The sequence below is a fragment of the Astatotilapia calliptera genome, chromosome 17 (genome assembly GCF_964374335.1).
Source record: "Astatotilapia calliptera chromosome 17, fAstCal68.1, whole genome shotgun sequence".
In the NCBI taxonomy this organism is placed as follows: Eukaryota; Metazoa; Chordata; class Actinopteri; order Cichliformes; family Cichlidae; genus Astatotilapia; species Astatotilapia calliptera.
The window spans coordinates 7,123,085-7,150,436 of NC_137438.1; the positions used below are offsets into that span (position 1 = coordinate 7,123,085).

The 27,352-nt window shown below is 40.2% G+C and overlaps 2 protein-coding genes across 2 annotated transcripts; both read left to right on the top strand.

Annotated features, from left to right (window-relative positions):
- Window positions 1-256: 256 nt before the first annotated feature.
- On the top strand, window positions 257-2,664 carry foxd3 (forkhead box D3). The gene has a single exon (XM_080291453.1). It carries the CDS (start codon window positions 989-991, stop codon window positions 2,180-2,182), a length of 1,194 nt encoding a protein of 397 aa, XP_080147579.1. The 5' UTR covers window positions 257-988; the 3' UTR covers window positions 2,183-2,664.
- A 5,509-nt stretch (window positions 2,665-8,173) lies between these two features.
- alg6 (ALG6 alpha-1,3-glucosyltransferase) lies at window positions 8,174-27,139 on the top strand. The gene is made up of 14 exons (XM_026147929.2): window positions 8,174-8,365; window positions 8,603-8,687; window positions 8,978-9,067; window positions 9,292-9,380; window positions 9,595-9,677; window positions 10,065-10,129; window positions 11,421-11,606; window positions 13,896-14,031; window positions 17,141-17,226; window positions 18,587-18,671; window positions 18,863-18,933; window positions 20,013-20,081; window positions 22,248-22,440; window positions 26,154-27,139. Exons 1-14 carry the CDS (start codon window positions 8,284-8,286, stop codon window positions 26,349-26,351), a joined length of 1,518 nt encoding a protein of 505 aa, XP_026003714.2. The 5' UTR covers window positions 8,174-8,283; the 3' UTR covers window positions 26,352-27,139.
- Window positions 27,140-27,352: the final 213 nt, after the last annotated feature.

Below are 27,352 nucleotides of genomic sequence, written 5' to 3' on the forward strand. Positions count from 1 at the left end.
AAGCAAAAATATCAATAAAAAAAACATGTCTAACGTATCCTTTCAAGGAGAGTTACATGCACGGACTCTACGCTAAAATAAAGTGTGGGGATTAAAAATAAACTACGCATGCACAATTAAACAGTTTCTATAAATATATATATATATATAGAAGTCAATACATTCATGAACTTGAAGGAAGATTCCGTTAACTTAGCTGTTGTCGTTTTCATTCTGCAGCTGTCAGCAGAGTTCGCGTTAGCAAAGTTAAAGCTTTGGTTTGTTTTTTAACGCGGTCACATTATTGCGCGTCAGATCTTTCAATCACGCGAGCCAATTTTCTCCCCCTCCTCCTCTTCCTCCTCCCTCTGCCACCGTTAAATGGTCTATGACGGACGAACACAAAAATAAGCGGAAAGCAGCACTGCTGATGTCCCATTGTTGACAAATCCATGAAACAACTCCAGTTTGCATGGTTTAACAGAGAGGAGAGGAGAGGTGGGTGGAGGGAGGAGAGTGGAGAGAGGACAGGGGGGCGTCTGTCGTCACCAAACCACGTGTCCAGCGCTGATAGTATATCTTATAGTGGGGAGGGAAAGTAATCTATCAGACAGTCTTGTTAAAAGCCCCGGCCTTTTTCAGAGCAGCATGTGTCATCTCGGCTCGGTTCTCCAAATATCGCTCGTCCAGGAAATCTAAGCACCGAGAAGGGACGTCGGAGCGCAAAAGTCGCGCTGTCTGCAAAACAACTTCTAGGCGAGACGTGCTGCTCCCCGGGCCTGCTCACTGACCGAGTGGAGAAATATTTGTAGAAGTTTGAAGTTCCTTGTCGGCTGGACTGGCAGGCGTCCGGTTCGATCACATTTAGATTTTTGGGGAGGGGAAAGCATCCGATCTGTTGACAACCAGCAGCGCGAGCGCACTGATCGCGCGGCTGCTCTGTCTTTTTCGGCTGCAGTGAGACTTTTTTAATAATAAAAAAAATAAAACGGTGTCAGTAAGAAGTGAGATGACCCTGTCTGGAGGCAGCGAACGAGCCAGCGACATGTCCGGCCAAACTGTGCTCACAGCCGAGGACGTGGATATTGACGTAGTGGGCGAGGGAGATGAGGAGGGCATGGAGAGGGTGGACAGCGACTGCGACAGCCCAGGAGACGGCATCTTGCACGACCTCCGGGGGGAAACGGGAGACGAGGAGGTGGAAGACGAGATCGAGGTGGAGAAAGAGGAGATGACGTCCGGGGTAGGGAGTCCGTGCTGCGAGAGCGCCGGGGAGGCAGAATCGGGCACCGGAAAAGGAGAGGGTCACGACCAGAGCGCAGCGCCAGGTGCGATCCAGAAGCCCAAGAGTAGCCTGGTAAAGCCGCCTTACTCCTACATCGCACTTATCACCATGGCTATCCTGCAAAGCCCGCAGAAAAAGCTCACCCTCAGCGGGATCTGCGAATTCATCAGCAACCGCTTCCCTTATTACCGTGAGAAGTTCCCGGCGTGGCAAAACTCCATCCGTCACAACTTGTCTCTCAACGACTGCTTCATAAAAATCCCTCGGGAACCTGGTAACCCCGGCAAGGGCAACTACTGGACCATGGACCCCGCTTCAGAGGACATGTTCGACAACGGCAGCTTCCTCAGGAGGAGGAAAAGGTTCAAGAGAGTTCAGCCAGATGTGCTCAGGGACCAGACTGCTCTCATGATGCAAAGTTTCGGGGCGTACAGTCTTGGAGGGCCCTACGGGAGACACTACGGTATCCACCCGGCGGCGTATTCCCATCCGGCTGCTTTGCAGTACCCGTACATCCCCCCTGTAGGTCCCATGCTGCCCCCGGGCGTCCCTCTCCTGCCCTCGGCGGAGCTAAACAGAAAAGCGTTCAACTCTCAGCTCAGCCCGAGCCTTCAGCTTCAACTCAGTAGTCTCAGCACGGCGTCTATGATCAAATCAGAGCCTTCAAACAGACCTTCATTCAGTATAGAAAATATAATCGGGGTGTCCAGTGCCTCCTCTTCCTCGCCGGGCGCAGCTCAGGCTTTCCTGCGGCCTCCTGTGACCGTCCAGTCGGCCCTGCTGAGCGCGCAGTCCCTCTCTCTGACACGGACCTCAGCCGCTATCGCGCCCATCCTCAGTGTACCTTCAAATATTATTTCTGGACACGTTTTACCCTCAGCGGCGGCGGCGGCAGTGTCCAAATGGCCTTCACAATGACTTCAAACCGAAGAGAAAGCAAACTCTTATTTTTATATAGAGACATTATTACTGGGAAGTGTGAAAAGCACAAATTTATAGGCAGCACTGGACTGTAAAGCCATGTAAAGACTGTTGAAAAACAGAGAACAAAAAACGAAAAAGAAGATTTTTTTCTGTACAGGTAATATTTGTAAATATTTGTATAAAAAAAGACAAATGATTTTGCCAGTTTGACTTTTACCTGTTCCTTTCTCCCCTTTGTTCCTGTTTGAGATCTGTGGTAATTATTTTACGTTTTTTTCTCCTTTCCTTTTGTAACAGAAGCTCAACTGGACATAGTTACTTTGGCTTCTTTTTCATACAAGACACAAAACCTCTGGAAAAAAAGAGACTGTTTATAATAATAATTTTTAAAAAATACAAATATATGTAATTCTATGTAGCTATATTGTGTTGTAAACTGAATTTATTTGTAAATAAATCTAAGAAAGAATTAAAAATCAATTTTCATTATTAACATTCTTAACATTTTTGACACGTGATTTGAGAAAAAAAATCGCATTATTTCAAGGGAACATTTTTCACGGTAAAAAAAATAAATCGTAAATTTAATTTGAATAACTTCACAGTTCGTGTAAAGCATACATTATTAATATTGCTACACAAAAAAATCGAAGCTGTCTTATTTTGTTGTCTTTTTTCAGGCTTAAAAATATCGAATATATAAAATATTATTATTAATAATAATAATATATAACATATATGTTTTTAACATTACTTTCAATGTTTCATTTTATCAGCATAATTCAAAGTATTTCATTATTTAGAAATTGAAATAGAAAAAAATTAGTTATACTTTACACTTTACTTTACACTTCCTAAGGATTAGAATTTAACAAAATATATTTTTTTACTGCTGTTGCGATTGACGTGGTAGCGTTTAAAAACATATTTAAAGTTACAATTTAACAATAGTATGCAAATAAAAATAACTAAAAATACTGACAAAGGTGTATGAATAATATGTAATCGTAAATTTAAAAAAAAAAACAACAACTTGTAAAAGCTTTGAGATTAGCTTGCTATAGAGTAAATTCAATCCTGAAAATTTGCGCGTATGCCTACCTTATATTTATGCTTTTTGCAGGAAGGCATACATCTAATTTGTATCATATTTCAGATGATGGGATGTGGCATAAAGAGGTGAATATTGAGCACAAATCAGTGTAGCCCTTTATTAAAGTATTTACCCTGGAATTTCCTGACAATGCTCCCTGACAGGGGGTTACAGTTTAGACCACAGGTTCACCATCACATCACACGCTGTACGCTTTTGCGCGATATTCTGTGGCTTGGCTCCTATAAAGGTAACAATTTCGCAGTTGTGTCTGGCTAATCACTTTTACACAAACAGCAAGTGGTGTGCGTGTGTGCATATGAAAGCGAGAGTGTGAATGTGTAAATGTGTGTGTGTGTGAGAGAGAGAGAGAAAGAGGGTGAGCGCGAGGGGTTTTAGGGGCTATATTTATCTGATCCCCATGGGAAAGAGAAAAAGGCCTCTCTCTCCGCTCCAATTCACTTTCAGACACCGAAGAAGGTGCTGATGATGCAAAAGTCTTCTCCAATGTCACCGTGACATTTCTACTTACTAAATTCATTATTATTCAGACTATTGATATCATTCAAATTACCTACAGCAGTGACTGTGATGTTATTATTTTAAAGACCAGTCTTTGATTATTTATCTACTGAAACATAAAAATAATATATAAATTAAAATGTGAGACATTGTCTGCATTGCACTGCCCGTAATAGATTTCTGATCATTTCTGCCATTTTTTTCCCTTGCCATTCGATCATGCGATTATAAAATGACAAGGCATTAAATATAGCAGGCTCTACAATGAAGTGATGGCTAAAGAGTACAGTTAGAGAAAGGTGAGTGAAATTTTGGGGGATGCAGAAATATTCAGAAAAAGCATCAAATTTTAAATACCAAAAAGACTCAAACTTGCACTTGTTGAACCTGTTTATTTAAACCTCTAATTTATTTCTTGTGTGACGTGTGTACATGGCTACGAGCGGGGATTCAGACTCCACAAAGCAACATTAACCCAGCCTCGCGCGTCTGTCTTATAGGATGCGAGCATCTATAATTACACTTGCAGTGTTGCAGTGTGAAGCCCGGGTGTGAGATCTTGCAACAGGAGCGATGTTGCAGGCTGACAACACCTTGAGGCCGTGACATCCATGCCGCTAGGGGGCGTCAACATACACCTGCGGCTCTTAATTAGGGTGATCATAAATAAAATAAATATTTGTGAAAACCTGAAATAATACATCAACATTTTCCACCTAATTTTCTTTCTTCTTTGCACACACACACTTCCTGCTGGACAAATTTATCCGAGTAATCTAACTGCAAATTTGATTTTAGATCATAAGTGATGTTTTACCATTTACCATTATTTTTGTAGTTTGTAGTAACATTGTAGCAGAGTATCTGCAAGTGGTTTTTTTTCCCTTTAAGCAAAAATTGGTAACGTTAATTGTGTTAATATTTAAGATACAACACAGAGAGGAAACACCGAAAGCAAAGCTTTTGTTAACGACAGAGCACTAAATTCCTGAACCGAAGCTGCAGTGCTGCAAATACAGGCATGAACAAGATTTCTAGCAGCACGGGCCTACTTAAAGGGTAAGCCAGTGCAATAATAACAATAACAGAGTTAATGGCTATTATTAATATTATTATTACTATTATTACAATTATGCTACGTCAGCTTAAAGTTATTTCTTACTTGTTTCATCAAAACCAAGCGCAGTTTCGTGTAATTATGGTGCAAACTATGGCGCACAATTTGCTAAACGAACGAAGACGCTCATTTATAGACGCTCGCGCGCCCGCCCGCACGGGCGCACACGATAATGAGCCATGCAGCTGCACGTGCTTGTGCACAGGTGGAGAAAAGCCTGGGTTGCAGTTCCCACAGCTCCACCAGACAGGCTATATTAGTATCCAAGCACAATCTGTAAATACAGCTCGCTCTCCCGCCCCTCTCTCTCTCTCTGTGATTCCTGACTTGTTTTACCTCCATATAACCTCCTGAGCGGAAAGAGTTTATGTAGAGGTTGTTTTTTTTTTGTATTTTTGTTTTGTTTTTTAGTGCTGATTGTGCTTGTGGCTATGATAGGCAACAAATCCTTTTTTTTTAGTATATTATCAATGCATAAATGTGTCCAGTCAGCATTCGTGATATAAAAAGAGGTCACAGCTCTTTTTGAACCTAAAGTTAGATTATCGGGAAAAACAAAAAACAAAACATAACATTTTTTTTTATTTTTACTTGGATCTCTTTTGTGTTAGACATACGTTTGTGCTGTCCTGTGTGAAGAAAAAAAACGTAAAAGGTGGTGGTGGTGGTGGGGGGGGGGAAATCTGAAGACCTATACACAGAAAACTGAAAGAGAGAAATTATCACTGCCCGTTGAAGTTGCTACAACTCTTAAGTTCAAAGTGCGTGAGGTAGATTAAGAAGGAATATTTTATAGAGAAATTGAATTAATATCCAACATAATGCACTTTATTTTTCACAGTACAACCTTTAAAACCAAAAACTTACAATTACTGATGTTACACTATGCTGCTTATGCGTGATCAATATTAGCTGCTAGAGCAGTGTATAGTCATCTGTAACTCTGTATGAGTTTTAGCTTTCAGGTTTGGGACTCAAGCCCATGCACAAACTGTGGGATGCTAAAGTAAAACAAAAACATCCTGTAGCAGGTTGGGAAATGACATCACTGCAAACAATGATGCATGAAAAATAGTTCAATTTGTCCATTCACTGAAACCCAAGTAAACAGTTGCACAGGAATATATAATAGTGATTTGTCCACTTGCACTGAGGCTTGTTAGAGCTCATGAGCCCATTTAAATCCTCCTTTCTGTCCCACCGAAAGGCAAAAATGGCTGTTGAACTTCATTTGCATTTAGTTTTTATCTGTCTTGTCCAAGTACACAAATTTAGTGTTTAAGAGTGTAATGATGCTGCAATCTCAGAAGCCAAAATTCCACATTTTGCAGGACCCTATGAGGGTGGATGTGTCTTTAACATACCAGAGAAGTCTCTGATCCATGCAGAACATTAAACATCTGGGTGATGATATTGTTCAAAGTAAGCTGTTAAAGTGGAAACCATGACCTTTGTTTCAGAGAGTGACTGCCAAGTATAACTGAAAGACTGAACCAGACTGATACAACACCCCTCTGGACGTAGGCTTTCAAAGCCTAGCACAGAATTGAAATGCTATTAAGTGCACACAAATAGTGCAGGATTTTTCCAAATGGCAATTAATTATGCACTCAAGAATGAATCTGAAAAGGTGCAGGACTTCTTTATCATCACAATTCCCAAATAAGACATAATAGGAGAAATCTCTATGAAGTTCTGGATTTGTTGATCCGGCTTGACTTGCTGTAGCAAACATGACTGTTGACATGATAGACTTTAGTGACATTGGGAAGCAAGGCCTAGGCCTTTAATAATAACTAGGTCATCCTGCACCACAAGCTATAGCCTTCTCCTGGGCGGAGATTACAGACAGTAAATGTAGGTACAGCAGTTGCTGAATATTTAAAAAGGCATAGAGATGAAGCAATAAATGACAAAGTAAAGCTGGCGTGGCTGGGCATTAATAACTAATGGGTACCAGTGAGTTATAGGCTGCTGCTGTTGTAATGAAAGTGTCATTGCAAATCAGCAGTTGTCCGAGGTTATTATTATTTATGCATAATTGATGCCAGAACCACAAGGAACATGTCTCATCCAACAAACCCTAACACCTTGAGAACAAAGATGATGGTGTCAACAAAAGAAAAGGTCACAAAGAGAAAGACGCCCTCTGGCTTGGATTTAGCCTACAGTGTGCAGGGAAGACAAGGTAAGGATGTGATACCCATATCTACATCTGTGTACAGAAGATTAACACAAACTAATACACTAGTTAGACTGTCGCCCCTCTGCTGCTGATTATATAATGGATTTTTCTCTGTCACTTTGATATAAATTTTGTGAAATCAGCTGTTCCTGAGCTATTTGCAAAGACTTAGAATTAAGCATTTGTTATGACAGCAACAATTTCCAGTTTGGCATGGATGCTTGCTTCTTTAATGTCCAAACTTATTGATTCCATGTGCATCCATTTTATCTGCCAATTTGTTTGTTCTGCTTCCACGTACCTCCAAATTTGCAGAAAACAACTAAATATATTATAAACTGTATAGTATTATTATGTTTTTACTTTCTTGGATATAATTTGAGATTTCAAAAATGTTTCATAGTCATATTTATATTGATAAGAAATTTTAAAATGTTTTTCATTATAAATGTAATCATGTTATGTGGATATTGTAGACTATTGGAATTGACAAATTCATATTCCTGATTATGATTGTTATGAATCAGCTGTATTGGATAATGGACACATCTAAAACCTGCAGGACACCAGCACTGGAGGCCTGGAGTTGCCTAATGCCTATGCAGTCAGCCTCGCCCCCCCAACCCATGTTATTAAGCAATCTTAGGAGTGTTCATTTATTACCAGGCGGCCTCTAACCTCCAAATTCAGCATCAGCTGCAAAAAAAAAAAAAAAGCGAAAATACGGAAGAAATAAATCTTTAATAATGCATAATACCCATCATAAATCTTTTTTCAGAGATGCCTTCACTGTGCCTGGGAAATTTAGAATACATTATTCGACTTGTAACTTCTAACAAGTGAGCACAAACTGTGAGAGTAATATACCAAAAAAACTTCCTGTCACGTGTTAAAAAAGGTATTGGATGATCTGAAACTGGATTATTAAAACGCGTTTGATTACTGCAACAACTGAACGAATGATCGACAAAAGTGAAGATGTCAATTATTTCCATAGTATTCATGAACGCATCATAACTGTCGGTCGCAACGTCAGAAATCCAGCGACCAATGAGTAGTTGAAACGAAGACTTGGTGAGTGACGTATACAGGAAGCGAAACAGATTTCAAAAGTGTTTCAATGTACCGATTTTTATTGTTTATTTCTTCCACAAATCCTCATTTTACCGAGTAAAGCTATGCAGACGTGGAGTCTCGTATCAATTTGCGTGTTGCTTTCCATTATTGCGAGATGGGGAGTTTCGCTAAATTCATATTCAGGTAGGAAAATTGTGGAGGTCGGCGTTTAAACACTACTTTCCCTTGGTACAGTGCTGTTTATACTAGTCAAAACAATGCTTTCAAATTGTTTTAACCGTATCAGAGTGACTCTTTCGGTAGTTAGCGTCCACTCAGTGATTTAAAAACGTGTTAGCGCGGGTGTGTTGTGTGGTGGCCATTCGTTCATGATGCAAGCTTCATAGTATTCACACTAACGGCTCAATGATTTTCCACCAGGGGCGGGGAAACCTCTCATGTTCGGCGATTATGAAGCTCAGAGGCACTGGCAAGAAGTGACCTACAACCTCCCCATTCAGGAATGGTCAGTCTAGCACCTCCCGGTGTTTATTCACAGGACCTGTTTGTAGTAACTGGGTCTTATTACAGGTCATGGATTTGAGAAATGTACTGTGACACTCAAGACGCACATTACTGACATGTGCTGTTCCTGCTCTTGTGTCCAGCTTACAAGTTTGAGATGGATTGATGTGCGAAACATTAAATACGGATAACATCAACAACAGTTTTTCCTATATACAGTACACGCTACATTGCTTATGTAGTATGAAACAGTTTTGTTGATGAAACTATGTGACCTTTCTGCTCCCCCAGGTACTTCAATACTACAAACAATGACTTGAACTACTGGGGTCTTGACTATCCTCCCCTCACTGCTTACCACAGCTGGATCTGTGCTTATCTGTAAGCCATTTGGATTATTTAAAAAGGATCTTTCACATAATATTTGAATGTTAATTTAGGAGAGAGACAGAACAAGAGTGAGCATACCATGGGAGAAATGTTAAGGTATAGTGATGTAATAACACAGCTGCCCACTTTTAGGAACCAATAAAGTTAAGTATTTGTACATTTTCTGTAAGGAAAAAGAAAAAAAAATCAAAATACATGCTTTGTTGTTTCTGCAGAGCCAAAACAATAAACCCTGAATGGGTGGAACTCCACAAGTCCAGAGGTTATGAAAGTACACAGCACAAGCTATTCATGAGAACTACAGGTACTGTAACTATGAGAGGTGAAAGAAAAAGAAAAGCATTCATAATCCATGTCTACTTCATATTTACAGCAATGTTTGTGGTTATACCTGCTTAGATATTATGCCCAAATCACTGTAATCATTCACATCATTGTATACCCATGGACCTTTTCTGTTACTTTGTATAACGTAAATTTGAGATCATGCAGTCTGTATTTTTTTCTTTTTGTTTCAGTGTTAGTTGCAGATTTGTTGATATACATCCCTGCGGTGGTTTTATACTGTTTATACCTGACTGATGGATCCTCTAAGAAAAAGGTCAGAGACGAGCTGAGCATGAAATGATTAGTTTTCAGTTAAAGACCCAGACCAGCCCATTTTCTCTCAGTCTGGGAACCCACCCTTATTAAAACAGATTACAGCACTAGACCTCCAAATTGGGAAATTATGGCGTCATTATTGTAAGTTAATCTGGTTATATGATGTTATTACATTTCCAAGAAGTTATTACAGTTCAGCTGGTCTTCATACATTTACAGTGCAGTCAATTTGAAGGGATCATTTCTAATGTTTTGACGGTGTCTTATGTTATCAAACAGTGAAAGAGGAATTGTAGATAAACAAGCTTCTCACAGGATTTGATTTTAAAAGGTTGTGTTTTTACTGCTGCGTTGAATTAAAATGTCTGTCCTTTTCCCTTTTTAGGTTTCCGTTATGTTCTGCTTTCTACTGTACCCAGGATTAATTCTCATTGACTACGGACATTTCCAGTATCCTTTATGCACACGTGCATTCCTATTATAAATTGTATTCTTGTATATTATATGTACCATTAAGGTTGTCCTGAATGTAATTAAATTGAATGTAATATGAAATAATGACCTATAAAGGTATCACACTTGAAAGCTCCAATCATAATAAAGTGTAGTGAGTTATATTTAAATGCACTGCTCTAAAACAGATCAAATCTCAATGGGAAAAAATCATGCTGGATATCTATAACTGATATGGACTGGGTCATGTGTTAGGAGTGAAATTTGTGCTCCTTGCACAAAGGAGCAGACACTGGCCCTGCTGGTCGGTTAAGGACCTACGGTGCTGTCCAGCTCTCCTAGAGTAACTGCCTGTCTCCTGGAATCTCCTCCATGCTCTTGAGACTGTGCTGGGAGGCAGCAAACCTTATGTCATTGATGTGCTGTCCTGCAGGACTTGGACTACTTGTGCAACCTCTGTAGGGTCCAGGTATCACCTCAGGCTGCGAGTAGTGATACTGTCCCTAGGCACATACAAAACTAGGGGAAAAAATAATCTCAGTGACCTGTAAAACCTTTCCTGTTTTTGGGGTTGTCTCATTGTTGCCCCTCTAGTGCACCTGTTGTTAATTTCATTAACACTAAAGCAGCTGAATTAACAACCACTCTTCTACTTAACTGACCAGATCAATATCCCAGACGTTTAACTGATTTGATGCTGTACTCTGATTAAAAAGTGTTTCTTTCTTTTTTTTTAACACTGTATATATTTGCAGCATCTTTTGAGTTTAGTTCACTGAGAAACAGAGATTTAAGCATTTAAAATATTTTAACAACATAAAAATATACATTTATTTTACTGACTTACGTAACATAACTTTAAAAAAAAAAGACAAAAAAAACACAGCTTGTCCCATGGGGCAGATTTAGCACCACAGCATATCTATGGAAACGCTGAACAGCTGATCCTAGGATGGATGTGGAATTTCTGCATTCTTTATTATTCAGATTTCCTACATACAGTAGGTTCAATAGGATTAAAAACATTTGTTGTTCTGGCTTAAAACAATAGATTTACAAAAACAGTTTGAAGAGATGAAGAACGCACCAGCTAACCAGGCTGTTATTATTGTTATTCAGCCACTGCCAAATACAACAATGAAAAGCTGACGATGTGCACACTATGCAGCAGAACTGACCTCAGGATCAGCAGCTATTTTCTGGGTCGCTTGTTATACATCTGCAACATTAAGTTGTTTAGCTCCAGAAAATTGCCCTTCCAGACCAAAATTAACCTTAACGGTATCAGGTACAACGGAGTGAGCCTGGGTTTTGCCCTGTGGGGGATTCTGGCTTTGGGTCTGGGCTGGGATGTGTTGGGCTCCATGGCTTTCTCTCTGGCTCTCAACTACAAACAGATGGAGCTGTACCATGCTTTGCCTTTCTTCTGTTACCTTCTGGGAAAGTGCATCAAAACGGGCCTGATGGGCCGAGGGTGAGTCTTATTATTTCCTTCCATAATGAAGATGATTGTTTTTTGCACTGACGCATAGTCCAGATGTTCATCTCCAACCTCACCCACAATTTTAGCACTGATTAGATAATAGTATGATTCTTAGTATGATTCAAGGGTCCAGTTGGGGTCCATTTTTCTTGGCCTTCAGACAATAATTCTGATTGCTACAGTGCCAGACAGGACAGGCAAAAAAAAAAAAAGATAATAGTATGATTCAAATACTGTAAGCTAAAATGATGAGAATGGTTACTTAACAAATCCCAGTGTTGTGCATTAAAGCAATTTCCAATATTTTTAGGTGTTTTCTATGTGTAATACATTTCCTTATGTTGGTAAACAGCCTGTTATCAACAGGATTTTCTGAAAGGGTTACATATAAAATAAAGAAATGTCCTGTTTTGTACGGGTATACTTGTGACTTTTAATTTTTGTACCTGCATTCTAATCAGTCCAGTCTTTTTGGGCCACTTAAAATGTCTCGGTAGAGCTGTGATGTTATTTTTGTTGCAGTATCTGCTGCCCTCTTGGCCAGATCTCTCTTAAAAATATTTAAGGGTGAAACTGGTTTTAGGTTCTATCTTGTAACAAGACTGTTCTTTCTGGCTCAAAATGGCTTGATATCATTAATAAGTGATATGTTTGACAGATCATAGCCCAACAAGTTATTTACAGCAGTTATGGGGAATTGTTTTATGTCAAATATCGTAAATTACTTTTTGGAAGACAATCAATTTTAAGCACAACACTGGTAAGCATTTTAGCGTGCTGGTGGTAACATAAAGTTCACAGTGCTACTATGTGGAAGAAAAGCAACAGCATTTAAAAACAAACAAAAAATCCCAATATTGTTTACTGGGATTGTATTTACGGTGCTTAACAATTTTTTTAGATGTAAGGTTTATGTCATAGCTGCCCAAAATTAACAGTATTGGTAATTACCAAAACATTTTTTTCTCTAGAACATGTGCAAGCCCTTTGGTAAATGGCCTATATTTATATAGCGCTTTACTAGTCCCTAAGGACCCCAAAGCGCTTTACACATCCAGTCATCCACCCATTCACACACACATTAGCCACCCTGGGGCGCACTGACAGAGGCGAGGCTGCCAGACACTGGCGCCGCCGGGCCCTCTGACCACCACCAGTAGGCAACGGGTGAAGTGTCTTGCCCAAGGACACAACGACCGAGACTGTCGGTCTCGGTCGTTGTGACCGCAGAAAAAGCACATTATTGTTTTTTGATTAATATGCCAAATTACACTTACTCATTGACATTACTCACGAGAAAGATAAGTTTCAGTTTTTGAATGTTACACTTGATTAATTTCTAAATTCTTAGAGAAGTTCAAAGTGCCGGCTCAAATTTGGGTAGAAAAACCTGTATGTAGTTTGTTGTTTTCCTAATAAGTAACAATATATTTCTTTTAGTTTTAAACAGGTGATTTAATAAATTTGTTGAGCACTGTACTTTTGTTCATTAAACTTAAAAAGCAATCAAATAAGGTAACACAGAAGACTCTTTGGCTTTCCAGTTTACAGGTGGATCGCGTTTATATATATATGTGTGCATACTTGCCTTTCCCCCACACGCTGCGATCAGTGATGCCCTTCACTAGAGCCGAACACAAAATGTCTCAGGAGGACTTATAGTGATGACTGTGAAATCCTGAATGTTCAACTCTACATTTGTTGCTTGTACTCTGTGATCACTGTGCACATATGTTTCAACAGAATGCCCACACTAGATATGTAATGTCAGTGTATAAGATAGCAGTGTCCTCAGGAGTGTCACAGAATGACTGAGGTAATCAGATTGGATGCTGTTACTAGTGTGTCCAGTGTCTGTTTATCTAGTAACAATGTACCAAGGGCATTTAGTAGCAAATGGAGAGCTGGATTAGAAGGCCCGGGGGGAAGATATGTCCAGATGACACTCTGGCCATGCCCAAACTCCTCAGCTATGCCTGTGTGTGCAACTTAACCAGCAGCTTCACAGTTACAGCTGACAAGATATCCTGACCTACACTGAACACTTTCAGCTGATGCATGGCTTTCACTGCATTCCTTAACACAAGGGTCAAAGCCCAAATTTAGGACTTGCACACAGTATGTGTGAACTGTTTTCACAGACAATTTTAAAGTAAATACTAAAGCATCTGGGGGAAAGTGATTATAGGAAGTGGGGAAAGTATTAGTAATTGCTTGTTTTCATTAGTTCATTATTTATGACATATGATTATTTACTCTCCTGGTTGTCTTTTCATGTAGGCTTTTCTTGCTGGTGAGGGTTGGTGTAACAGTGTTGGCGACTTTTGCCCTCTGCTGGTTGCCCTTCCTGGCTGAACCCAGCCAGGCCATGCAGGTGGTCAGGAGGATTTTTCCCGTGGCTCGGGGTCTGTTTGAGGTAACGTGTAGTTCCTTAAATCAAAGGTTTACCAAAAAACCACATCTGACAAACATAATATTAAAAAGAAAACATGTATGCTTTTGTCATAACAACATCTGCATTCTATTTACACTATACCTGCTTCTCTTAAGCAGTGTTACTAGAAATGATAGCATACATTTTCATTGCTATGCAGATGATACCTGACTTTATCTATCCAAGCCAGAACTCACACATTAATTCGTTAAACTGCAGGAACATCTTAAATCCATAAAGATTTCTCTTTATAAATTCAGATAAAACTGAGGTTATTTTACTAAAAATCTTAGAGACTTGGTTTCTAACTAGTGTGGACGGTATTACCTTGGTCTGAATCTTGGAGCTGTTTTTCAGCAGGATATGTCCTTCAATGTGCATACTAAAAAATATTTAGGACTGCTTTCTTGCATTTTTCCAAAAATATCTCTAAAATTCGAAACATCCTGTCACAGAGTGATGCTGAAAACCTACTTTATGCATTTATTAATGGTTGGTTCTAAAAAAAAAAAAATTATCCAAAATAGTATTATTGTAGGGAGGTTACTGTTGTTGTGATTTTGCACTATATAAATAATATAGAGCTGAAACGAATACTAGCCGTGTTAATCTTGAATTGAGTTTTTTAACTGAAAATGGGAAGACAGCAATTATTTTAATCAAGTATAATACAATTCCAAGTACAACCAGTGACATGTAATAAAAAGGGATGTATATGGACTTTAAAAATTTCCATTGTGGGTTAAGCCAGCGTGGGTGCAGTTATGTTTCTGTTTGATCAAAGCAAATTACTATCAGCAACTTCACATCTTATGATCACTGGTAAACGACTTCTCTTTGGGCTGAGAATTACTGTGAAATGCTGTTTCCTATTAAAGGATTTACTGTTCTACTGTTTCGAGCATTAAGCTGTTACCAATGTTAGAAACAACACACACGGCACTACTCCGCTATTGCACTGGTTCCGTACTCACAGCATGGCGAAATACCCTTCCATCCACTAGCGCTTAGCTGCTTGGAAACAGATACCCTGCAGGATCAAAGAAAACAGTGGAATAAAACTGTGAAAGGTCAGGAGATCAGTTTCACTCTATCTCCGGGAGGTGTTGGGGTTTGGGGTGTACAGTAGGAGGATAGAGATAAATCTCACTAATTTATGACCAGGTTGTTTTCGCCACCTCGTAGCACAGCCATGTTCTAGCCATACGAACCAAGGAGTCTGGTGGACGCAACACTTGAAGGCATATCAGAGCACGTCGGACAGCTGCTTTCACCTACTGACTACATCTTCGGAAAACAGACACATAAGCGTATGTTTGACTGTTTTGCAAGAACAAACGTACATGTTTGATATACCGTGGTCACCCACTTATAGCCTGGTCACTGGAATATGATATTAATTAAAAAAGTAAAGTGATGATGGCGAACAAGAATACTTGAAACACCTCCGCAGTCAGAGTGATGAAAGCGGCTGAGTTGAAGTAACTGCGTGCGTGTGACTGACAGCTCGGAGGCCAAGCTTTGCGGCTCTCGTTTCTGAAACCCTGTAACCCCCTCTTGTCCCGGTTCCCGAGGTGGAACCCACCATAAGGTGTCACGGATGTGAGAAGTAATTGAAAATTCTGCCGGGGGAGCGGCTGGCATCGAGCACCGCGGCAGTATTTGTTCAACGAAATGGTTCAAACATAATACACAGGGTGTGAGAGACACTATGCTCGCCTGTGACGACAGCACGAAGGGGGCTGCTGGGGGCAAGTTGTCCTGAACTAATTGGGAAATTGTGCACGTAAGCAGACGCCTCGGACAAGGGGACGGGGCGAGAAGGGGCGGTGGGGAAGAAGAGGGCTGGTGACTGGTGGTCCCGGTGGCTTCTGTGAGGGAGCAGTTGTAAGTTTACCCACTGAGCTGCATTCTGGCGTCTCACATTGCTGCCTGCACACAAAAATGGCACCAAATGCTTCTCCCTGTGAAATTCCATGCTAGTTTATAGGTGAAGGGGGCTGCACCGCTCTCGCTCAGCCCACCCTGACATCCATGTGTTGCCTGCTGCACTGCTGTAACAGTTATTTGGAGCAATGAGCCAGAAAGGAAGGACAGAGGGATTGGGCTGAGAAAACACAGCACTGGACGGCCCTGTGCTGCTGACTACTTTGCCATTAAGATCGGCACAGCTGTGCAGCCAGCAGCTGTAGAACAAAAGAGAGGGAAGAGGCCAGAAATAGATTTTCTAGATAGAATCACACAGTGAAAACATCCACAGCCTCTGTGATGTGTGATATCATGGCGCACACTGGTGGCTTTGGCCTCGATATCCCTGCACAACTGCTTAAGCACTTAAATCAGCTGAAGCACACACAATGAGCTCCTCATCTGATATCAGCTTTAAACCGCAAGTACTTTTCAGCTGGTATTAAAGAGGAAGCTTCACGCATACCGTGTACTGTATCGTATATATAATTTCAGTCATCTTAGAAATGAGGCACATTATTAACAAAAGTGACACTAATATGAGAAATTGCACGACTTTTGATTAATAATGATAATAGTAAATAATGTAAATGTTTACATGCTTATTTTTTCCATAACTTCCTCTGGATTCAGCCTCCCAAAAATGAGAATTTGCTACTTCTTTTTTGTTTCAGATATATATATATTTTAAATTTTTATAGCCGTATTTTGGATTATAGTTTAAAAATATCCATTCATGCTCGAAATTATGTCTTCACTTTTCCAATGCCTGACATTTATCAGCAAAGCAACAAATCAAAAAGATAACAGCTATTGTCAGAAAATAGAATTCAAAGAAAGTTATTGGCTTAATATATCGACTTCATCAAACTTGATCCCAAAACCCCAAGGTTACAAATAAGCCCCATGCTTTTCCTGACAGGAGAGAAAATGTATGATGGAGGGTTATGAATAAACGTCATCCCACAGAGGAATTTTGTTACACTTTCTGAGAAGGAATAATTTCTTAGAACAATTAATTCTTTGTGTTTCCTGCCATTTTCTATTTGACCAAGGTGTGTTTGTGTGTGTGTGTGTGTGTGTGTGTGTGTGTGTGTGTGTGTGTGTGTGTGTGTGTGTACAGGATAAAGTGGCTAACACATGGTGCAGCCTGAACACCCTGATAAAGATCAGATCCATTTTGTCAGGTGACTCTCAGCTCTACCTCAGGTGATCCCTCTATCTGTTTAACAAGTTTCACTTTATTGTACCCCCCCCCCCCCCCCCCCACACACACACACACACACACACACAGTTCCTCTCTCTCTCTCTCTCTCTCCCTCTGTTTGATTTTTTTCCTCACTCCTTTCATTTCCTGAAAAAACCAAGCTTAAAGACAGTGATCCAGTAGTTGGAAGTAAGGTCATCACTTACATCTCATGAGGAGCTTTTGAACATAAAGTCATTGATCTCTTTGAAAATGTGGTGACAACATTTTAAAACACCCGAGAAATATTGAAAAGACTCAATCGATGTCACGGCGAGGTTTTATTTTTTGTTTGTTTTAGCATAATTATGGATCTTGTGTGCAAATGTAATTCTAATGTAGGTATGAAAGAGAAGCTGATTCTCCGCATACATTAGAAGTTATCTTGACCAAAAGTTGGGGTCCTGTGCAGCCACGCTTAGAAAAACTTTTTGCAACAGTTGCGTCGTGGTGGAGCCTGCTTAAATAACCCAGCACGCTAAATTTAGGAGTCCTGCGTTCGCAGCACGGACACGTTTCTGCCAGACTGCTAAGTCTGGGGATCAAGTTAGACTTCTTTTACTGTCGTGCATTTGAAACAAATGAAAAACACTGCTGTCTTTATGGCGCACAGGGTGGATTGCTAAATGCTCTGCTGTGGGTGTACATAAAATGAATCAGCTGTGTAAAGTCATACAGCTCCATCCAGACAGCAAATGCCCTACACATAGCACACGAGTAGCACACTTGCTTTCATACACAATAAATATCCACTTACAGGTCTGCCATTACTCTTGTGTATATTGTACATGTACACTTCTTTCTGTCTTCTATGATTTGTAGTTTAGTTAGTTGACACCTCAAACTAACTCGCAGCCTGACCTTTCAGCACATTTATACACACTGACTCCAACACGTTTTTTTTCTCACGCTTCTACCCCCAGAAGGTGACAATTGAGGGTTACTGCCTGGTAACCCTCAGCAGGGGCCATTATTTTGGTCCATTACGGCACTGCACACAACTTGGTTACAGATCAGAGGGCTGTCTAAAAAGAACTGTGGCATGAACTGAGAGTTAAATGCTGATATTCATACAGTGCCAATTAATGAAAACAAATCGTGCTGTTTTTATGTATTTTGTTGCCTTGGTAAAATAATGTATTAGGAAAGTCTTCATGAAAAACATTTCCATGCATCCACGTCCACTCAGTTCATAAGACTTGCATACAAACCTTGAAATGTCATGCAAATGCAATTGAGAATAACATTGCCTACATAGCACAGGTGATACTGTTTTGTTTTTTCCTTCAGTAACTTCATCTTCCATCTTCATTTGTTTTTCAGTCTTGCCTGCACTCTCCTGGCGGTTCTACCTTCCTGTATCAGGCTATTAACAAAACCAACCTTCTGGCACTTTAAACTGGCTTTGGTGAGTGTTTTTGGCATTCAGCATTTTTAAGCCAGTGAGGTTTATCATACATAAGTATCATATTTAATTTAACAAACCCAGTTTCTTTTTTGAGAAGACGATCTCAAATATGTTTCTCTTCCTTCCCTTTGTAATAAAAAGTGTAATATTAAATATAGCAGTTTTACTGATAGCCCCAATGTCACTTTAAGGTCAATTCATCCCTGGCGTTCTTCCTCTTCTCCTTTCAAGTCCATGAGAAGTCCATCCTTTTGGCTGCCTTGTAAGTACAAAGAAGATAATTGTAACTTCTTGAGGTTTGTCTCATTGAGTGACAAATGTAAATGGTACTTTCTCTGTCTTGTAGCGATATCTGAAATATTCATGAGTATAGATTTAATTTCTACTCACAAAGGAGCCATTCGCCTTGTCAAATCTCAGATTATGTCGTACAGAATTCTAATGGTTTCAAATCATGTTCGCTTTGTAAAAATGACGTCATCCTCCTGCTGTACCCCCAGATTTCTTTTTAAGTACCGAGAAGTTATTCACCTCTGTCAACACAGATAGGAACCCTGCTTCCACTGCCATGATTTGTGCTGTGTCAGAGCTGGGTCATATTTAACAGGGTGAAAGCAGCACTAAAAGAAGTGAGGTGTGTGTGTGCGTGCGTGCTTCATTATCATTTACCTCCATATGTAGAAAGCTGTAGGTGGGGTGAAAAGCCTGGGATAGATTTGACAGCAAGGGATTTGGTTCCTAGATCTGGGCTCATCTATTAATCTAGATTAGGGTAGATTGTTGCTTTATTAACTATTGAGTTATATCTCCCACCTGTCCTCCTGAATCAATCAGTAATACATGTCCAGGGATTAGGAAAGAATGGTAGGCGGCAGCTCGGGGTGTTGTTTGCGCAGGATCAATTATTGGGCTGTAACAGGATCACCGAAGAGCACTGACTGTAATTATGGGATCGGGGACTGATGGAAAGTGCCCCCCTTTGAGCAGAGTGTACAACTTGCACTGAAGCGAGCTAGCAAGTTCAATTAGCAACAGGCTTAAACGCATATGAACACAGATGCATGTGCATGTGACGCATGCGGTCATAAATGTATCATTGCAACTTCTTGGCAAAACATTGGCAGTTCTTCAAATGAAAATAGAAAACTTAGCTAAAGTGTAAAAGATGTATTCTCGAATAAAATAATGTGGTACAGCAAAGACTGACTGACTTGTAAATACTTGTAAGTGGATGTTTGATCAGCTCAGTAGCTTTAATATTCTTTTCACTCTAGTCTTGTCTAATCGCAAAAGTCACGGCAGTCTATTTAATATTGAGTTCATCTGAATTTCTTTTTCTAGGCCTGCCTGTCTCCTGCTGAATGACCTCCCCTTGATGGCCCTTTGGTTCCTACAGGCCTCGACATTCAGGTAAGAAGGAAAGTCTTTTGAAATCACTGACAACACACAAAGGTTGGAAGATTAACATATAAAAACAGGCGATCTGTTGTTAGATTTGTTTCTAAATCTTATTTACTGCAACTTGGATAATGGAATAATAGAGTTATGCAATTATAGTTATTTTTATGATGGGAAAAAGTTCAGCAATTATAATTGCTTTAAAATGTCCCGTTTGATTTGCTTGCGTATAAATCTGGTGTCCAGCTGTTGGGTGCTGTTTCTTGTCATTTCTTTTACTTTGTTTTCTATCTCTTATTTAATGAGAAACATACAAAAATTAACCTGAAAAGTTAAATGGTGTGCTGTGTGGGTTGGAGCTAAGCACCATGAATGGAAAACACAAGTAGTGCTGCAAATGCTCCATCTAACTTTCACCAGCTGTTGTTAAATTCTTCCGGCAGCACTAATTGTTGTGCGTGTGGTTTAGTATAAGGATATCTGGGGATTACACTGCATAGTCTGCATGCCTGCTGTCTAAGTGTGTGTTGTGTAGGGACAGGAGGTCATTCTGTAGCTGCTCCCCTGTACAGTCTGCCTTGGACTTTCACATTATCTGCATCCTCTCCAGACTAATTTAAAAAAGAAAAAAAATACATCTTTTGTTAGCAGAACTGGCTGAATGGATGGTCAAGCATGACCACTTTACGGCCACTGAATGCAGCCAGTCAGTGTAAATGGAGGAAGTGTTAAACATTTATCTACTGAATAGAAGTTTTTTTGTTTGAGTCCAAATCTGAATAAGTAGTTTTTTGTCTGGGGAAAGGTTTTTATAAGCTGGGGCGTTGTGTGATTCACTGTGAGTCAACTGTTGTTCTTGCCCATGCTCCTCTACTAAACTAAGATAAGCTCCTCGTGAATTACAGAGCCATCTCTCCCTGGGAGATGCATGCACATACAGGCCTGCAGGATAAAAACTGTTTGACTTACTGCTGCACTTAACAAACTTTGCACTCAACTTAATGATGTTGATGGGTATGAAACTGTCGTGCTCTCCATCAGCTGTAGGATCAAACTTGATTTATTTTCTAACAATCATTTAAAAATCTGATATTGTCCCTTTTCTTTTCAGTTCAGTTTAATTTAATTTAATTTAATTGCATTTTATTTCTATAGCACCAAATTTACGAGAACAGTTGCTTTGAATTGTAAGGTCACCATAATACAGAGAAAACCCCAAGACTCAGATGAACGCTACGAGCAAGCGCTTGGTGACTGTGGGAAGGAAAAGCTCCCTTTTAACAGGAAGAAACCTCCAGCAGAACCAGGCTCAGGGAGGGCCAAGCATCTGCCACGACTGGTTCGGGGTGAGAGGAGGAAGACGTCCTGTCTTCCTCCTCTGATACACACATTTATACACTGTGTGTATAAATGTCCAGCTGTACCTTGCATGTAAAGGCAATAGCTATAATATCTTCATGATATAAGAATCACGTGTGATTCTTGCTTTTGGGGCTATATTACATTGAACTAACCAAAGACATCAGCGTGAGTTCATGCCCATCCTCAGAACTTTTCTGTCTTTATACAGGTGCAAATATTTTTGTTTGTAGAGATACAAAGATGCCAAGAATGAAAAAGAATGTGAGACTTGGGGGTGCTTTTAATAATAATAATGGATTGGATTTATATAGCGCTTTTCAAGGCACCCAAAGCGCTTTACAATGCCACTATTCATTCACTCTCACATTCACACACTGGTGGAGGCAAGCTACGGTTGTAGCCACAGCTGCCCTGGGGCAGACTGACAGAAGCGAGGCTGCCATATCGCGCCATCGGCCCCTCTGGCCAACACCAGTAGGCGGTAGGGTAAAGTGTAAACGACCAGGACAGAGAGCCCGGGGATCAAACCGGCGACCTTCCGGTTACAGATGCGCTTCCCAACCCCCTGAGCCACGGTCGCCCCGTGGTGCTCTTCACTTTGTATTCGTGTATTGGAACAGGACCATCCAGAGACTTGATGCTCATTTTGGTCTGAACTACACACCTGTGAATTTTCATAGCTATATTTTGCTATTGCTATGTGTGCAGTAGGTCCTGCTACAGTAGTTGAAACTGATTCTGCCATGACAACAGACAGACAGGCTTAAAATGTAATAAAATCTGCTATGCTTGTCCTTTTCCTGTCTCTGTGTGCAGCATGCTTCCTTTGTTCCTGAAGGACGGCCTGCTGGTGCCCTACATTGTGACCTCTTTGGGCTTCCTCTTCTTCAGCATTTATTTACTGTCTGCACTGGATCACTGTTCAGAGGATAAACTGAGACTGGGAGCTTACAACAAGCTGTTTTATTGGGTACTGAAGATGGACCTGGCCTTTATAGTGAGATGGAAGGTCAGTATTGAAGTGCTGTTATAATAATTTACATTATAGTTCCAAATATTCACTGATTTGTTTGTTTGCACATCAAAAGAAACCATGCATATATGAAATCTTGTAACTGTTTCACATTTACTCAAGAACTGTACTTGAGTACACTTAGGGGTTCTTCCAGTGTAAGGCCTTATTTAGATGGCCCCTGTAGGGAATCTTTGTAAAGCCTGTGAAGCAGTCTACAATGTAACCGACATCGTTGCCAGCATTTATGTTTGTGCAATGTGACGTGTTAATTAGCATGTGAGCGTGTCCAGTCCATTTGTTTCAATAGAAAGAAATGAACTGCTGGATCCTGAGTCCTGGGTCCTGACTTTTTGTTATGGCCATTTTTTTTCATAGGTAGACATATTTTTCTTTCAGGTTTTTCCATTTCTTTCTACATTCCCTCACATCTATGGCGACAGTCCTTATTCCTTATATTGAGACGATGATTGTTATGCTTTCGCTAATTTTTTAAAAAACTGCGTATGCGAAAATGCACTGGAGGAATTGATCGTACTGAACAGGTCAATCAAAATAGTTGCCTGCTCCATCGACGTGACGTGTAGTTACATTTCCATATCAGGTGCATGTCAGGTTACACTGAGGGTTTCAGAGCGGTTTGCAGTAACGTAGCTACAGTGCAGATTTCTCACTGAAGATCCCAATAAGATTCTTCAACCTTCTAGTTCACTACATATTTCACACTCACACATTTCAGTTATAGTTACAAATCGCTTGAATGCACGTATTTCATTAAAATATGATTCACTGTTACCAGTTGCACTAAATAGTAGTGTGAAGAATTAAAATCTAGACATTAAATCAAAGTTAGTAAATGTCAGTTTGTTAAGTCAAAGAGCATTGATTTTGGCTGTGTGTGGTGCTGTCCCACAGATGGGGTTAACGTTTATAATTATGGCTGCTGTTTTAGTTTGTTGCTACTAAAGGTTATTAAAGGTCATTCAGATTAAATTAGACTTTGACCTAAATACAGATTTCGCACAAGAAAAAGCAGGTAAAACTCCAGCACAACCCAATATGAACAATTTTTCATTAGCTGGATTTAACGCTTTATCTTTTAAGTGTGGTTTCGTTCATGTTGTGTGCTTGCTTATAATAAAGGCTCGGCTTTGCAGTTGGCAAACAAAGACATGTTTTCTCTGTTACATAGTGGGTGGAGGATGTACAGATGATACATTTGTAGTAAGAAGAGTGCTGATATCAGGGTCCCAGTGGCACTAGACCTAAATTGCAACTGTGTGAGAAGACATGCCCGACTGTATAAATAAATATCATGTGCTGGTGTAAGCTGTGTAAGCTGTCCAGGGATGAACGCTGCTGCCAACCAAAGAATTATTTATCGCTTATTTAAGTTTCCATAGCGTCTGAAGTGGCTTCTCTGCCGACCCCTTAGCGACAGGGGCACTGGTGGGGTGTCAGAGATTAGGAGAAGGTGTATTTTTATAGCACGTGTCATTAACACAGGTTTGCCTAGATATATTTATTTACACAAGCAGCATAAATAGCGAGCCCCAATGATGGGGATAAGGTTTCATGGGTTTTGGGCGGCTGGGCGGTTGGCAGGCCCGAGGTGCTTCCTGCACCTCACAGACTGATCTTTGGGTCATAAACCGCAAGCAGATAGATGAATGATGTGACGCTCACCATCACATCTGTTTGCAAATCTGTATTTAGTATTTAGTATTTATTTATTTATTGTCATTGTCAAGAACAATGAAATTGCGTTTGGGGCTTCCATACAACCCAAAAAAAAGAAGAAAATAATAAATACCTCTTAAAACCCAAGTGTACATATTTAACCCAGTGTGACTCCAATGCAATAAGACCATCCTTAGCAATAATGTTCGTAGAAATTCAGACAAAGACCTGAGAAACATGACAAAATACAACAATGCAACCCATTCAATATTATTGTACTGTGAGATATGATATCAGATATGATAGTTATCTATTTAAGAAAGAGGGGGGGGGGGGGGGGGCAGGAGGGGGAAGAGAATAAAGATATGATGCACCAATGCAGACCAGTTCATTGCTATTAAGAAGTTGGATATGGTTATTGTCCGTGAGAGGGGGGCAGAGAGTTCAGGAGCCTCACAGCCTGTGGATACAGGCTGTTGGCCAGTCTGGATGTTCTGGCCTGTATAGACCTGTACCTTCTCCCTGAGGGCAGCAGATGGAAAAGGTGGCGCGCAGGGTGATGTTGGTCCCGCAGGATACTGTGCACCCTCCTCAGACAGCGAGTGGGGAAGATATTACTGATCTCTGGCAGACTTGTTCCAATAATTCTGCCAGCTTCTTTCACCACCCGCTGGAGTGCTTGCTGATCGGCCTTGGTGCAGCTGGGGAACCACACTAGAAATCCATACGTCAGAACGCTGCTGATGGCACAGTTGTAGAAGTTCAACATCAGAGATCTGGGAATGTGTGCGCTCCGCAGTCTCCTCAGGTAGTAGAGGCGCTGTTGGGCCTTCCGTACAACTGAGGTGATATGGTTGCCCCAGGACAGGTCCTCGGTCACAGTTACCCCCAAGAATTTAAAACTGCTCACCCTCTCCACCGCCTCACTGCCAATGAAGAGAGGCAGATGGTTGTTATGACCCCTCTTCCGGAAATCTACAATGATCTCCTTGGTCTTTTTGGTGTTTAAGACCAAGTTATTGTCGTGGCACCATGACTCTAGTTGTTGCACCTCTGTCCTATAGTTTGTCTCATCATTGTTGGATATAAGTCCGGATATATGTAACGAGATAAAAAGCAGTGACCATACCTTGAAGAAAAAAAATCTAATTTGCTGTAATATGATATTGCAGACCTCGTTTCTTTATAGCACCTCTCAAGTGACTAATTTGATGTCTGTCACTTAGTTATAAATATTCAATGTCATATGAGCTCTATTTTAAATTAAATTACTAGTTTGATGTTATGTGCATAGTTAGTGTTAAGGGTAAAGTCAACAGTTTGTTTATAGCCCGGGGTAATCAGTTTTTACAAGTTTCTAAATGAAAAAATTCATTTAATAACTATTACATTTATTTTAAGAGTTCTCGACATGAAAGATTTTGACTAAAGGCTGTTATTTTGATGAATACAGCTGTAAAAGATATTTGTGTCACAGCAATATATTTTTAAGCCAAGCTCCACAAATGTTTTCCAAACATTTTGATCAGTTCTTAAATTTTTGCTTATCTGCCACAGAGATCCCATCTTTGACCAAAGGCACAAAGTTACACTTGTTTCCTCACATAAGTGTCTTTTGTCCCGTTTCCCGGCCCCCCAACTGGTCCCAACACGTGGCTGCCCCTGCTTGGTTCTGCTGGAGGTTTCTTCCTGTTAAAAGGGAGTTTTTCCTTCCCACTGCCTCCAAATGCTTGCTCACAGAGACTCATCTTTTACTCTAATATTGTAGGGTCTTTACCGTACAATATAAAGGACCTTGAAAGAGGTTTTCAGTGTAAATGAAGGCACTGGCTAAGTAACTAACTTAGTAGGTGAACTTGTTTTGTTAGACTAGCATGAGATGCTTTCTTTTATGTTGTAAAGCAGCACGTAATCCACAGTTTTTTCTGAGCCTCTGTGCTGTTTATTATGATATCAGCATTTTGCATGGTCTTGTAACTCCCAGTCTCATTTCAATGAGCCAACAATCACACTGCCTTTATCTCTTACAGTTCTACATCAGCATTGCAGCCATGGTTGGCCTGAGCATCGCAGCCGCAGTTCTGATCGCTCCGCCCCATCTGCCCGACTTGTTCCCAGTCTTAATATCTACTACAGCTTTCCTGCATTTTTTGGGAACTTTTATACATTTCAACGTGGTTCAGTTCAGTGAGCCTCCCAGCAGAAAGAGCCAGAAGAAGAGCAACTAAGTCACACCACAGGTGAAGGTGTTGATCTGATTTTACACCAGTGAAGTCAACCTTACCCACTGAGGTATATCTGCTTTTAAAGTGCATGAGGCCTTTTACCCATGCCTTTGTGTACAAAATACAAAATAACACAAGTGCTCATTAAAGAGTTGGATAAATGGCATTTCAGAAGAATTGTGACATGAAATGAAAGGAAATTGTGGTATTTTTCAATGTGGACCAATGAATTTAGTGCAATTCAAAGACAAATCTTGAATGTTGTCAAGGTCACGAAATGTATTTTGGCTAAAAATGATATAGGTTCATGTGAAATTAACCTACCTTGTTGAATTATTTGCTCAGACTACTCATAAATTACCAAAAAAATACACAATTCCTGGCTAACCTGGCATTGTATGGCCTATACTGACTTATAGGCCTGTATGCCTTGGCCACAGGAGGTAGACACAATAACATAAACACCTGCTGTAATGTTTCCTTTTCATGGGGACCAGAAGTGTTGGTCTAATTTTATGGCAACTATTGACACCAAAGTTTGTGGTCATGTGTAATCATATTATGAACAGTTTCTGTTATTTTATCCACATTATGTCCTTGAGGTGGTGGTAAAGATGCACCTGATGTGCTGCACTCAGGCCTGCCAATGCTGATATCCACCCATTCATGTGAACTTTTTATTGAAGTTCATCGAACTGTTTTTTCACTGTACATTTTTGCCTAATATTAAAGCTGTTTTGTACAAATGTAGTTTTTGCGAAAATAAATCAAATTTACCAGCATCCTAAAAATGAACATCCGCTTTATTGCCACATTGTTCAATGACTTGATTCAAAGCAGCTTCGTATAAACTGTCTACATTAAGCATGTTGCGTGCTAAATCACCCCTAAAGGTCTGGCAGAGAGAGAACCAATTATTGGACAGAAATTATATCTTTCCGAGCCTTTACTCAACATCATTAAATATTCATTACGAGCCCTTGATACTACAAGTGTCCTGCACA